Source organism: Agelaius tricolor, unplaced genomic scaffold (genome assembly GCF_023055355.1).
Source record: "Agelaius tricolor isolate 1412-34295 unplaced genomic scaffold, bAgeTri1.0.p SCAF_9, whole genome shotgun sequence".
NCBI lineage: Eukaryota > Metazoa > Chordata > Aves > Passeriformes > Icteridae > Agelaius > Agelaius tricolor.
In genome coordinates, this window is record NW_027269269.1 from 30,339,254 (window position 1) to 30,352,502 (window position 13,249).

Sequence of the window (13,249 nt, forward strand, 5' to 3'; positions counted from 1 at the left end):
TGCCACCCAAGCCCCACTGCCTTGGGGCATCACTGCTGTTTCAGTTCCCCGAGTCTCTTATCATACATTTAATCAGACTTAAGATCATCAGGTCATATTTCTTACCACTCTTCAGACTTGGCTGAGGAGGCAGACTGGGTATGCAGGTTTGTGTAAGCCAAAAATACTTGCGAGATTTGTTAAGCTGGAAATGTTTGTGTTAGGAAATGTTTGCTCAGAGTTTACATTAGGCTACATTAAGCCCATGGAAATATATTGTTATGTGACCCCTACATGCCCTGTAAAGATTCAGTGCTGTGTAGTACAAGTTGTGGTGAGGCTCATGGCGCAGCTCTGTGGTGACTGACCAGGAAATCCCCCACCTGCCAGTTGTTACACAGCATCCATCAACAGGTATCCCAGGCTAGGATCTGCAAGTCCTGTTGTATATTTGTTGTATATTTGTGAGATTTTGCTCTGGATTAGCCCTCAAACACACACACAACCCCACACCCACACATATATTTTAGTGGCATAAATTTAGTCACATATATTTAGTGACTGACCAGACCATATTTACAGTCTCTCTCCTTTTTCCCTCCCAGACCCCTTTCTCTAGTATATTTCAATGATTTATGGTTTAAAATCAAGTATTCAATCCTATTCTCGGGTCCATTTGAATATTGCAGAAAGGCGAGGTGAGGTAAAAGGACAATGTTAATTCCTGAATCCTCTCAGGGAGCTGTGGAGACTGACTGAGGAGGAAGGTGATTGGGCCAGTAGGTGGTGACTACTGCTGGAAGGAGACCCCAGCCCCATTTCTCCCCAAGCACTTTCTCCTCCTTAGGATTTTTTTAATAAAACACTCTGCTAAGCAGACAGCAGGTAGCATGTGGTTGTGTTTCACTTTAAGTAAATTCTACATTCAGAGCTGCAAGATCTACCGAAACTATTGTCTCATATTTTTGCACCTAGGTAATGAGACCTTCAGGGAAAAATGTGAAGAACGTCTATTTATTACCTTCTTGAAAGAGGAATTTGCAGTTGTTTCCTATCTACCTTCCTTTCAATGCAAGCAGAGTACCTGCCTGAAGCAGGACAGTGCTGAGCAGTTGCTGCTCTTCATTTGCAGAGCTGGGCTTCTGGAAAAGCCATTCACCTCACAATATCTCATGGAAAATGCTTATTTATACAATGTGTAGAAAAAAAGGCCACAAACAGTTTTAACCTGAGGAAAATACAAATGCATTTGATAAGAAGGAGAATCTTTGTCACATAAGGATGTTTGTTCTTAAGGATGCTTAGAAGACTGGGATATTTCCCTCCCAATATCACTATCCCCATCCCATTGGAGGATAAAATAAGACTTATTCCAAATGCAGCTGTCTGCAGACAGCTGAAACTGGAGGATCTAACTACATAAACAAGTTCATCCCCTTGGTGATCAGGACTTGTTTTATCAGTAACTTGCGGTCACTGCAGGACAGACCTCAGCAACAGCATCACCTTGGACTTGCCATTTCTCGGTTTCTCTCTTGGGATATCTTTTTTCCTTAGGTTTCTACATTCTTTGAGACAAAACAGTACCTTTTTAGAGGTACTTTATTCCTGAAATAACTAAGATACCATCTGGAAATGGTCTTAGTGTGATGCATGATCAACTTGCAGTTAAACACACAAATGTTAATATAAGATTTTTGTGTGTACAGTGTTGTCAGAGAAAAAACACGAATGTAACAGCTGCATGTAAAACGTGGTTGATTTTCCTTACAGTGTTCCATCAGTATTTACCTTGTTTTTTTCACAGTTTTTTTTTCACTGTGATCAAGATGACAGCAGTCCCTGCATCTTACACTGTTCCTCCATTAAACACCTTGTGTCCTTCTACAGCTTATTTTGATGAATTTTTTTTAAACCTCTGCATGAACAGAGAATTGCCAAATTTTTTCTGGCACATCCTATGGCTTCATGACTGATGCTGATTAAAATATCACGAATACCTCTTTTCTCTTCTCAAAATCACCTGAAAAAAAGACAAGAGTGCTTTTACATAATTTTATCCTCCTATACAGTCCTGACTTATTCCTGAAGCATAGGACCCTATTTGCTGGGCTTTGAGCCACTTTAAACATGAAAGTTAACTTAAAAATGTAACTATACCTCAGTGTCAACTTAGTGATTTCATAGTCTAGAGGTGTGATACGTACCCAAAACCTGCTGGTATAATGTGACAAAAGTGTCTTACTTTTTGATGTGGACTGTGACCAGTGTAGACCAACCTTTTCCTGCCTCCACAGAGCTCATGAGCTGTCAAGCTGCAGAGCTAACCCACCTCACTGGGGACAGTTCAGTAAACAACACAGATGAACTCCTGTGTGTCCTTGGCACCTCCAACTTCAGATGTCCACAAGAAGCTGCCTTTGGAATAAGGTTTCTTCTCATGCTAGGCTTCTGACTTGCTCTAGAATTGCTTTGAAAGGCAAGACACATTGTTTTCTTTGGTCCATGGAATTCCCATTTTTTCACGGAAAGATAACAAGAAGAACCTGTGAAGAGTTGCTGAGCAAGAAGAAAAAGAATGGCAGCTATTTAATACGGGAGAGTGAGAGTGTGGAAGGAGCCTTGTGTCTCTGTGTTTTGTAAGTACTCTAATACTGATTTTTTATGAGCTTTCAGTTGGATCCAAAGACAACAATCATCTTCTCTAAAATTAATAGTTCTTCCATGATATTAACAGACTCCAAGGGAGTGTGTCTATGTATTCAAGTAGTGCTGGTTGCTTTAGGTTTCCTTTATAGTGACAAATTAGGGGATAGCATTTCCAAAATCTATTTTATGTAATAGATGATAAATGAACTATAGTCTGGTGATGCTGGTCTCTCTCTGCAGACAATAAGGGCAGCCCAGAGAAAATAACTCAGCCTGCCAAAATATGCTAAGATCCTTACTCAAAGTAACTGCCTCTGTAATGATGAGTAAACAGCATTTTAGCACTGTTGAGACACTGAAAAGTCTCATGGCATGTTACAAAACACCTCCTTCTTTGTAGACTTTCTGTCTGATAAAAACTCAGTTTTGTGTTTCAAAGGAATTTTACCTGATATAAGAACATAGGCTGAGGCTGAAAATTACAAAGTTCTGTCTGAATTTATATGACAAATCCACAGACAAGATGGGCATAGAAAACTGTTACTTCTAGTCCAAAGCTTTAATTACTACAATTAAAATTTTATTATTTTCTTTTTTCTGTGGGGAATAGCACTTTTATTTCCCTTTTTACTCTTTTCATATATAATTGATCTGTTCATAAGTTTAAAAACTAGAATCTAGGTCTTTGTTTGAACCTATGAGGTTTTGCACTCTTGTTGCAGATACATTTGAATGTGACATGAAAACCTTTTAACATCTAGTTAATGAACAAATATGAGGAGATATTTTTATCAATCACTAAAAATTAATTCATTATGAAACAAATCAATGGAAAGGGGAGAAAAAGAGAGACAGAAATGGAGTACTACTGGGTTGGCAGGTAGAAGAAAGCAGATCTTCAAAATAACAGAACGAGTTGAAGAGAAATAGCAAGTTGGGGACAAACAGACCCCTCATCAAGGCAGCTACAGGAACCTGCTTTCAGTATGGTGTGGAATGGGACAATGCAGGGGCTGAGGGGAGGGCAGGGAGGTGGGAGGGAAGGCACATGTATACCTTGTCAGAAGGGACAAATGGGGAACCTGACACAGAGGAAGAATGACAATGTTAGAACCTGGGTTAGGCCACACCAACACAGTTGCTTTTCCTTTCATCTTTTTTTTTTTCAAGGGCAAAGCAGATTTGCCTTGTGATGTCTTGCAGAAACATTTTGGCCTGTCACATCTGCCTGCCACAATATTCTGTGCCGGCACATGAAAAATCATGACTTCCAGTTTGCTTTTGTGGGTTTTAGTGTTAAAAGCTGATAAAAACTGAAGTGTTTAGTGGATTTGCCTATAATCCTGACATGAACAAATGCCATAGTTAAACTGCGAGAGCAGCAGCAGTGGTACACAGATGGTGGCTTGCACAGGTCAGAGCAAGGCTTGTGTTCAGACAGCACATGGAATAGTATTAGTACACTGGCTGAGAACTGCCCCACAAACTGGGCTGCCTGGCAGTGGTTCACTAGGCAAACTGCCCTAGAACTGGGGGCAACCAACACTGAAACTCTTAGTGATGTTCAAAAGCAACTTTTGAATTAGCATTGCATCTCAACACCTTGTTTAGCACCTAACACGGTTTATGTGCAAACTGATAAACCCTTCTCAAATTACCTGATCTGTGAGGAGAGACATTGATCCACTTGCTACAGCAAACAAACAAACTTTCTTGTCCTTTTCTACTGGGATATGGGGGGAAGTGCATTCCTATGGGGGACCTGGGAGGCAGAATGGTGTGACCAGTTCAAATTCATCTCTCTAATTGGGCAAGGTGCATGGCTCTTCCTCCACAGCACACTGTCTCTTTCATCTAGAATTATCCCAGGTCTCTGACAGCACTTCAGTTCAGACCTAATGGTTTTGCTACTGTTCTCCTTACTGTTCAACATGTCATTTTCCCTCTCACCTCACTTTTCTTCCAGACCAATATTTTGTTTATTTTTACCCTTTACTTGCTCTTGGTAAGCATTTAGAAGTTAATGAGGAGACAGAAGTTTCCATTTTAGTGGTAGTTTCATTTTCATTTAGTAAGAATTAAAGTACCTGAATAATATCCAGGCAGAAATGTTTTAATATTTGATCAGTAAAGAACAAGTTTCAAAAATGATCAGTTCCTGGTATTTCTTTTTCTCACTTCTCTGTGTCTGTAAGCACTCACATTTGTAAAAGTACTTTTCAGCAAGGAACATGTATATTTCCACAGGTATCTCAAGAAGACAAAAACCAAAATATGCATCCCTGTGATACCACTTTTTGAATTAAATTAAACGTATTATAACTGAAAGCCTTATTTTAATTTCAGTTCATAGTAACTTTTTTTGCAGAACAAAGTGTTTATTTTCAGTAACCCTTCACTTTTGTGCAAGTGCCCTGAGCCAGGTTTCTGCCCCAAGATTCTCCTTCTCATGACAGTTCACTTCACATATCCACAGCTGAAGTCCTCCTGATGAATGGGCACACAAGTTAAAAAAACTTGTTTTCAGATGCTGCTCCCACCTCTCCCCAACCTCCTCACTTGTTTGTGATGTATATTTTCTTGCAGCTCTGCTACCTTTTTTGATCACAGTCACGATCTCCAGTCCACCTCCTGAATTGCTGCTACTGTGGTATCTGATAAAGCTTTTATTTCTGTTGACAAAATATATCCAAAGACATCAGTAGCCGCAGTGTTCAAATACATGCTTATTATAAAAAATAACAATGACTAAAACCTTGGGAAATGCAAAGGAATAACATTATTCTCAGAAGTAGGAGCCATACCGTCATTTTCTGGGTGCTAATGACTGGAGGCCATTTTCTGCCTACATCTCTCCAAGAATTCAACAGCCTTCCTGTGACAGAAATACAAAATGAAGGTTAGAGAAGTGAGGAAGATAAGAGAGAGATGAGAAAAGGTGCTGTTTGTGGAATGAAATTATGCTTGTTAATGGCCTGTGTTAGGCTTAGTTCATATGTTCTTTGAAACTCCTGGTCAGAGTAATCTTGTATTTCAAGATATTAAACCTTCACTCATTTTGTAATCTCTAGGATCTCTTCTCTTTTGCTTTCCTGTCTCTGCCTCATTCAATTTTACTGCACTTCTCATGTCTTTAATACTGTTTACAGATATGTCCACTTCGTTAATGTGTTACATATATGATGTTTTTTCACAGCTTTGAGGGCCTCATCTACACTTACCGTATCTTCAGAGAACGCCAAGGATATTTTAGAATACAGGTGAGTAACTCTCATTGCATCTCTAAAGATTGCATTAAGGATCATAGATTTAAAAAAACCCATAAATTAAAATATCTTAGATTCATCTATGATCAATGATCTATGATAGTTTTAATCTATTATCGTTTTAGTCTATGATCATAAATTTAAAAAAAATCCATAAACACAATACTATAGAAAATATTTCCAAGTTTGCTCTCTACTCAATTCTTATTGTAGATGACCTCAAAAAGTAGCTCTTGTGTTTGTAGAATTTCCTTATAATTTAAGTGGCTCTATTATTTATTAACCAGCTGTTTTCTCATTTGACCATTTCTTTTTGATAGCACTGATGAAATATCTATTACTTTTCTTACTTCCTCCTGTTTCTTACTTTCTCCTGTTCCTAATTACCTTTTTCTACTTGAAAGCACTGCTAGTGCATGCAGCATTTCATAAGGATCTGGGATATTGAAATGATCTTTTTGATTTAAAGAATCTATAATTCTGTGTGATTGTGAGGCATCTGCAGCGACAATGCCAAATAATGCTGCTTATTCAAGTAAAACAATGGTTTTGCCTGTGCATGAAAGACCAAATTTCCCCTGAAGAATGGTTTACTGACAAAAAATATTCTGTTTTGGACTTTATCCACTCTACTGGGGTTATGCTGTCATTCTTGTCAGCAGGTAACTCCGATATTTTTAGACTTTTTAAACCCATTCTTCCACAAATTTTTGCCAATAGTGTGAAAGAAGAATTCAGTTCTTAAAAATTTTAAATCAGGTTATTTTGGCTCACTAAAATAATTGACTAAAATAATGTATTGATGTGGAAGAGAGGTTGTTTGGGATTTTTTTTAAAGCCAGATTCAGACATGAGCTTTCTTGAGTGCAGCAGGCTGATCCCAACCAGCTAAACACCCCTACAGCTGCTCACTCCCTCCCTCCTTAGTAGGACAGGGTTGGGGGAAGAGAACACAAAGAGCAAAAGTGAGAAAACTCCTGGCCCAGATAAAATACAGTGTAATAGGTAAACAGGTAAAGCAAAGTTGTGCACACAAGCAAAGCAAAGAAGTTTAGCAACTCCTTCCCATCAGGGGGCAGATATTTAGTGACCTCCCGGAAAGTGAAGCCTCAGCACACACATAACCACAAACGTCCTCCCTTTCCCTATGCTTTTATTGCTGAGTACAGTGTCAGATGGGGTAAGATAGGACAGACAGCATCTTGCACACCCCCAGCCTACTCCCCAGGGGAACCAAGAGCAAGAAAGACATCCTTAGTGCTGCACAACACTGTTCAGCAACAGCCAAAATGTGGTGGCTGTGTTATCAGCACTGTTCAGTCACAAATTCAGAGCACAGCACTTTGTAGGCTGCTATGAAGTTTACTCATCCCAGCCAGACCCAGTACACACAAGCATTGGCATCCAGTCCATCCAGGGCCGAATAAAAGATGAAGGATGCAGAAAACCAAAGCAAATAAATACGTTTCTTTGTTAGCTAGCAGATTAAGAGAAAGCCCCGTTCTCTTTTAATGACTACTAGTAGGCTGCTCACTGTCTGTCACTGCCCTGAAGTCACAGCACTGTAAAGTCCATGCACAGATCCCCCCCACAGGACTGAGCTGCAGGAGCAGTTCAGTCCTGTCAGATGAACCCACACTTAAAGAACAGTTTTTTGCACATGACCTTTGCTTGCCAATGCTGATATTTTGTAAAAGTTTGAGTTCTGTTTGTCACCTAGTTATTTAAAGGCAGCATTTTAAGTGAGAACTAAATATGTTATCCCTAAACTTTTACTCTCAGACCAGAGTACAGTGTGTAATGCTGTAATCTTCAACACTCTGCTGTAGTGGATCACTGCAGCACACATCTACACCAATAATTTAACTGATGTTCTTCTTGAAAAAAAAAGATACTGAGGGAGGTTACTTTTAATGCCATAATCATGGCTCCAAACAGGTCTCCCTAGTGTTTTAAGGACAGTGCAATATTCTGTCACCAAACCTGTTTACAAAACAGCTCCTTGGTAAATAAGAAACAACTTATCATTCTTTTCATTTAGGGAACTCCATGTGAAGGGAACTTGCAAACACATTTTGTTATCCTTTCCTTACAGACTTTTGAAGGTGTTCCAGAGAGGACCTTCAAAACATTAAAGGACTTAATATACGCTTTTGAAAAGCCAAATCAAGGACTGATAACTAACCTCCGCTACCCGGTGAAGAAACCGAAGGCCTTGCAAAGAAGCCAGAGGTTCAAGTCAGAAATGGACAATGTTTATGATGGTGAGAAACTTAGCTCTGCCTTTGTGGGTTTTTTAAAGGTGACAGCATTGACAGGTTTGTGGTGAATACTTGCTAAACATTGTCTTGCATGGACAGAAGTTTTACATCCTTCCTTCTCTCTTATGTTCACTGAAATGGTTATTAGCTCACAGGTTACTTACCCTCACAAATGTACAAATTAAAATCACTAGAGATACACAATGATGAAAAAAGCTGCCTCCAGCTGTCTCGTTCATGGATGTTGATGCTTTTAGGCTGGAGAAGACTGAGAACCAGTTTTACTTAATGTGCTTCTGCCAAGATACCAGGCCCTTGCACTTGGGAGTTGAGGCTGTCATTTACCTTCATTGTCCAGGTTTTAAGATATGTTTATATCAAAACCTTACTCAGTTAGTTCTAAGATGGGCAGGCAAGCAAGTCAGCTTGTGATTTGTATTCAAACATGACTAAGTGATCAGCATATAGCCTTGTGCTCAGGATCACAGCTTTGGAACCAGAGTTCAGCCTCTCATTGCTCTTCTTCTGCTAATTTATGGTCACGACTCCCAGGTGTAGGATGAGGATATGATGCTTCTACCTGACAGAATTATGCAAATGGATACAATAAAGACAGAGGTTCTCATAAAGCTTTAGACTGTGTTGTATAGCCCCATGTCATCCTTACATCCTTGTTTTGAGAAGCATGACTGCAGATACTGTTGATAACTTGCTAGTATCCCTCACACCATTCTTCATGTTCCTGCTGTACAACACTGAGCTGCAGCATCCATCAGGCCATGGGCTGCAAAATAACCCTGAGACTGTTCCATGACCTCTGGCAGAGTGTGCCAAGAGCCCCAGCCAGGAGTAAGGGAAATCCTTTTGCTAAGTACAGATATCATAAAGCAAACAAAACTTTGGAGTCTCCACCCTGCCCTGTGATTTGCATCTCATGCCCAACAGCAGCTCAGCACGGTGGTGTGCGGCAGTGTTATAATCCAGTTATTAAAGTTATTAGAAATGCCTCTGCCCAAATTAAGGTGGAAATGAGACTATATGCCAGTGACAATAGTTTGGGTTTTATTTGATAGTAAATATGAGAGGGAGAGAGAGAAAAAGGAGAGTAAAAAGAAGAGAAAGGAGAAAGAGGTGGGGGGGATAGAAAGAGAGTGACAGAAAATATCACCACTCCATGAATCCCAACAATGTTCCTTTGATCCTCTCAGCTGGTCTTCTTGGTGGTGAAGGTGTCCCCAGAATGCATAGAATCCAATGGCTTAATATACACTCAGGCTAGGTAGGAAAACCCAGGTACCTCCCTGGGGCAGTGAGAGTTTGCCATTGTCTCTTACAACAGACTCTGGGTTTTTTGCATCAAGTGCAGTCCTGTGATGCAAGGCTTCAGGAAGGACTCTGGGGGGCACTTCAGGGAGTCTTTGATGGATTAAGGCACTCTCTCAGCTGCCTCTCACGTGAATGCCCCATGGATGTGGCCTTCCCAAGGTTGGGGGTTCCATAGCCAGTTTGTGTAAGGCAGGATGGTTTCACTGCCCCTGAGCAGCAAACAACATGCTAAAACTTCCTCCCCCCACCTCTGCTGGGGGGGAAATCTGTACAAACCGCCTCCCAGAAAAGGGGTCTGACAGCTATGGCCTCCCCCACCTTGAAGCAAGGCAGAGATGATTCTCAGTTCAGCTGCTGGGTTTGGATCACATTCTTTTCTTTGTTTACTTGTTTGTTTCAGGTGACTGAAGAATGGGTTTTCCTTTATCTAATCTCAGTAGTTTGGGTAACTTCAGGGAGGCTTCTTTGGTTGTAACTTCTTTATACAGTTTTTGTTATAATGAGCAGAACTTTATATCAAAGTTCGAGGCATGAACTATTTCAGACTCTGACAGACAGGCCCTCTTTGCTGCAGTCGCTGGGGTTTCACACACAAGAGCAGTACAACTGCTCTGGCCAAGCTCCCCCAGCACAGCGTGCACTGCTGCAATTTTGGGGCCTGACCTCCAGCAACCTTGCTGAGGGGAAGCCACAGAGACACATTTCCCATGTCATCAACATTACCTTGTCACCTGTATCACACAGCAAATATGCCATATTTGCTCTACAAATTTTGTTATGGTTTCTTATCATTGCTGTTGCAGGGAGACAGAAAACATTGCAGTAACATGGATATGTTTTTAGAAATTTTTGGTCCTGCAATAGGAATTTTTCTTGAAGATGAAGAGTGTCCTCATCTGGAATCACAGGGAGGAAAATAAACCCTTATATTTCAATGTCAAAATATAGGTAGGCTTCCATAAATATGGAGGCTTTTTAGAAATAATCAAGCTACTTTGGAATTGTTTTTATTAAATTTTGATTTAAATTTCACTTATACAGCATTCCAAACTTCCCTCTCAGGCTGCATTATTACATGTCCACAGCAGGGGCTTATGGGGCTTAAAGGTCATGCTCTCCGAAACACAGGCACTGCCCAAAGCACAGCAGTGCTCCCTAAAGCAAGTGCGTCCCTCAACGTGCTACCAGCAGCTGGCTTTGCTGCACACGTGGCACTGAGCACTCCAGCACAACCAGTGGAACACCTCAAGGGACTGAGATCATGATCCTGGTGGTTGGAGATATTTGAGCTTTGTTTTCTAGCTTAGGAATAGCTTTTCTGAGGGCAGCTGTTTGAAGAGCAATAGGTCTCCATAGTGGAACTTTGAGTTCCAAGCATTGAATTTCTGCCTTTTTCCTGGCTTCTCAAAAACCACAACCAATCTTACAAAGTGTAAGAGAGAACAGGATTTTTCAGGCTCTCCTCCTTTAGTTGGGATGAGAACTTTTCTCTTGGGTATTTATTTACAGAACAAGGGATGCATTTTGAGAGTCACAGATATCTCAGCTACTGATTTGATTTAGCAAGAATGGATCATTTCTGACATTTGACTGTTTCTCAGGAAGAAGGGGGTAGTATCATGTGAATACAGCTGTTTACAACAGTGCTTCCTGGCTCAGAAAAGGCTTTGCCTTTTCCTGGAGAATCCAGCCCATAGGACAGGGGGCCTAAATGTTGGCCCTGCAATAGCACACTGAGAAACCAAACTGAGTTACTGATACCTGCCCTGCCACAGGCTGTGCTGCACCCACAGCCTTTCAGAAGAGCACCTTGCAATGACATCTTTTTTTATTTGTATTGATTACTTCACAGAAGTTGATGACAGCGATGATTACGTTGATGTCTTACCCTGAAGGATCTGTGCCTGATGGTTTCGGAAGCTGCCATTCCAGGACATGCCCCGGCACAGGACATCAGCTGGGGAGAGCTTCCAGCTGGGTGTCCTCTGCTCTAGATCTGGAATTACCTTCTCCTTTTGCAGACTGTCAGAGTAGCTTGTGGAGGAATGGCTACATGACAGGGGCCATGTTCTGGACCAAGAATCAGGAGGATGCAGCTAATCTGGGTCCCTGCACCTGCAAAACACTGTGTCCTTGAGCATAGCTGTGGTACAATAACAAGTAGTGAGAGAGACATGAGAAAAGAAAGATGTAACCCCTAGGGTATGAGGAAGAGCTGATATTGTAGTATAGCCAATAGATTGCTTAGCTTGCAGAATATGTATGAGCTTATTACTTGTTGTGCATAAAAGTCTGATGCTCTCTTCAATAAACGAAGCTTGCTAAACACTCATATTGAGCGTCCAAGTTTCCCTCACCGCGATAGTAGCTGTATGTTCAGCCAGTAGATCCAGTACAAGCTATTATGCATGTTTGCTCAGCAATAAAAGAAGTACTTTTTGTTACAGACACAAACACACATATGTAGGTATGGGGGAAGGCGTCCATGTATGTGTCTTCTGGTGGTTTTTAGCCAGGAAATTGTCTAAGATGTTGACTGCTAGAGTGAACATTCTGCTAGAAGGCAGCAATATAAATACATTAAATGAATAGGCATAAAGCAGTAATTTATGGCAGAATTGATAGGTGTTGATAAAAATCATATATGACAAAAGACAAAAATGCTGTGTTAAATCCATGCCATAAAAAAATAACCAACCAGAGGAAAATTGTTTGAAATACTTTTAACTTTGAGGAACGGTTCTAGCGATTACAAGAGGGCTACAAGTTGTACATACATGTCAGCATGAACACATCCTTTTTTAAATAGATTCTGTACTTATGGAAATACTTACTCCATTTGATTTTCTATTGCCATTAGTTCTGTATTATGTATATGTCTTTTGTTGTTTGTTTGCTTGGTTTTAATGCAAAAATTTGCTTTAATATTAACCCCAATTTTAAATAGTTAATAAATACTTTAGTTCTGAAGGTGGTCTGCAACTAGCAGCCACAGCCAAAATGGGAATGTATGTCCTGAGTCTTCCAGTCACTCCTATAGACTTGCTCACCATTTGAGACTGTGAGGAAGACATTTGTATTTGTTGTATGTTTAAGACCCTTCACAAATTATTTATGTATTTTAATAGGTAATACTAGTTAGATTTTTTTTTCTATTATGTTTCTCTCGCACCATTATTTGTCAAAGGAATTTTAGACCTTTCAGAGCTTTGGACTTCATTATTAATTTAACAGTGCTGCAGAGTTTTTGGCTCCAGGCTCAACTAGTATTTGTAGTATGAAAGAGACAAAAAAAAAAAAAAGACTATTAACTAACCCTAGAAATGCCAGGAAGTACTAAAATATATGTCCAAAACGTCATTAATTGAAAAGAAAGTAGTCATCCATGAAAAACGTACTATGGGACATAAACACTCCAGCCCTTGCTCTGTAGAAGCACGTAACTAATTTGCCTCTTCACTTGCAGAATCCTGTAGCCTGTCTGATAGCTGGTTATCACAGGTAACAGACTGAGCAGCTGCTGTGCTGAGACACCCCACCTCCAGCAGCACGGTCCTCAACAAAGCACAGCACTGTAGTTTTTCTGAAATGGCAGTCTCAGCAGTCCCCCAGGTGCTCACTCAGTCACACTGATGTTCAGCCTTGGGAAAAGGCCGAGCGACAAGGAATCCCAGCCTGTGCCTCATGGTGCCTACTGAGTGACTCTGATGGCTGAACAGAGGGCAAGGGCCGGGCCGTGGTGCCTTTCAGGTGGCACTTGTCAGCGTG

At 40.6% G+C, this 13,249-nt stretch overlaps 1 protein-coding gene across 1 annotated transcript; it reads left to right on the top strand.

The window, feature by feature from the left end:
- The first annotated feature begins 946 nt into the window (after positions 1 to 946).
- SH2D1B (SH2 domain containing 1B) lies at positions 947 to 11,813 on the top strand. The gene is made up of 4 exons (XM_071433471.1): positions 947 to 2,618; positions 5,825 to 5,888; positions 7,990 to 8,158; positions 11,334 to 11,813. The coding sequence occupies exons 1-4, from the start codon at positions 2,380 to 2,382 to the stop codon at positions 11,372 to 11,374; spliced, it is 513 nt and encodes a 170-aa protein (XP_071289572.1). The 5' UTR covers positions 947 to 2,379; the 3' UTR covers positions 11,375 to 11,813.
- Positions 11,814 to 13,249: the final 1,436 nt, after the last annotated feature.

Coding starts and splice junctions, on each gene's coding strand:
- SH2D1B (XM_071433471.1), top strand. CDS start 2,380: ATGTCCACAAGAAGCTGCCTTTGGAATAAGGTTTCTTCTCATGCTAGG. Junction 2,619..5,824: donor GCCTTGTGTCTCTGTGTTTT/GTAAGTACTCTA, acceptor GTTTTTTCACAG/CTTTGAGGGCCTCATCTACA. Junction 8,159..11,333: donor AATGGACAATGTTTATGATG/GTGAGAAACTTA, acceptor ATTACTTCACAG/AAGTTGATGACAGCGATGAT.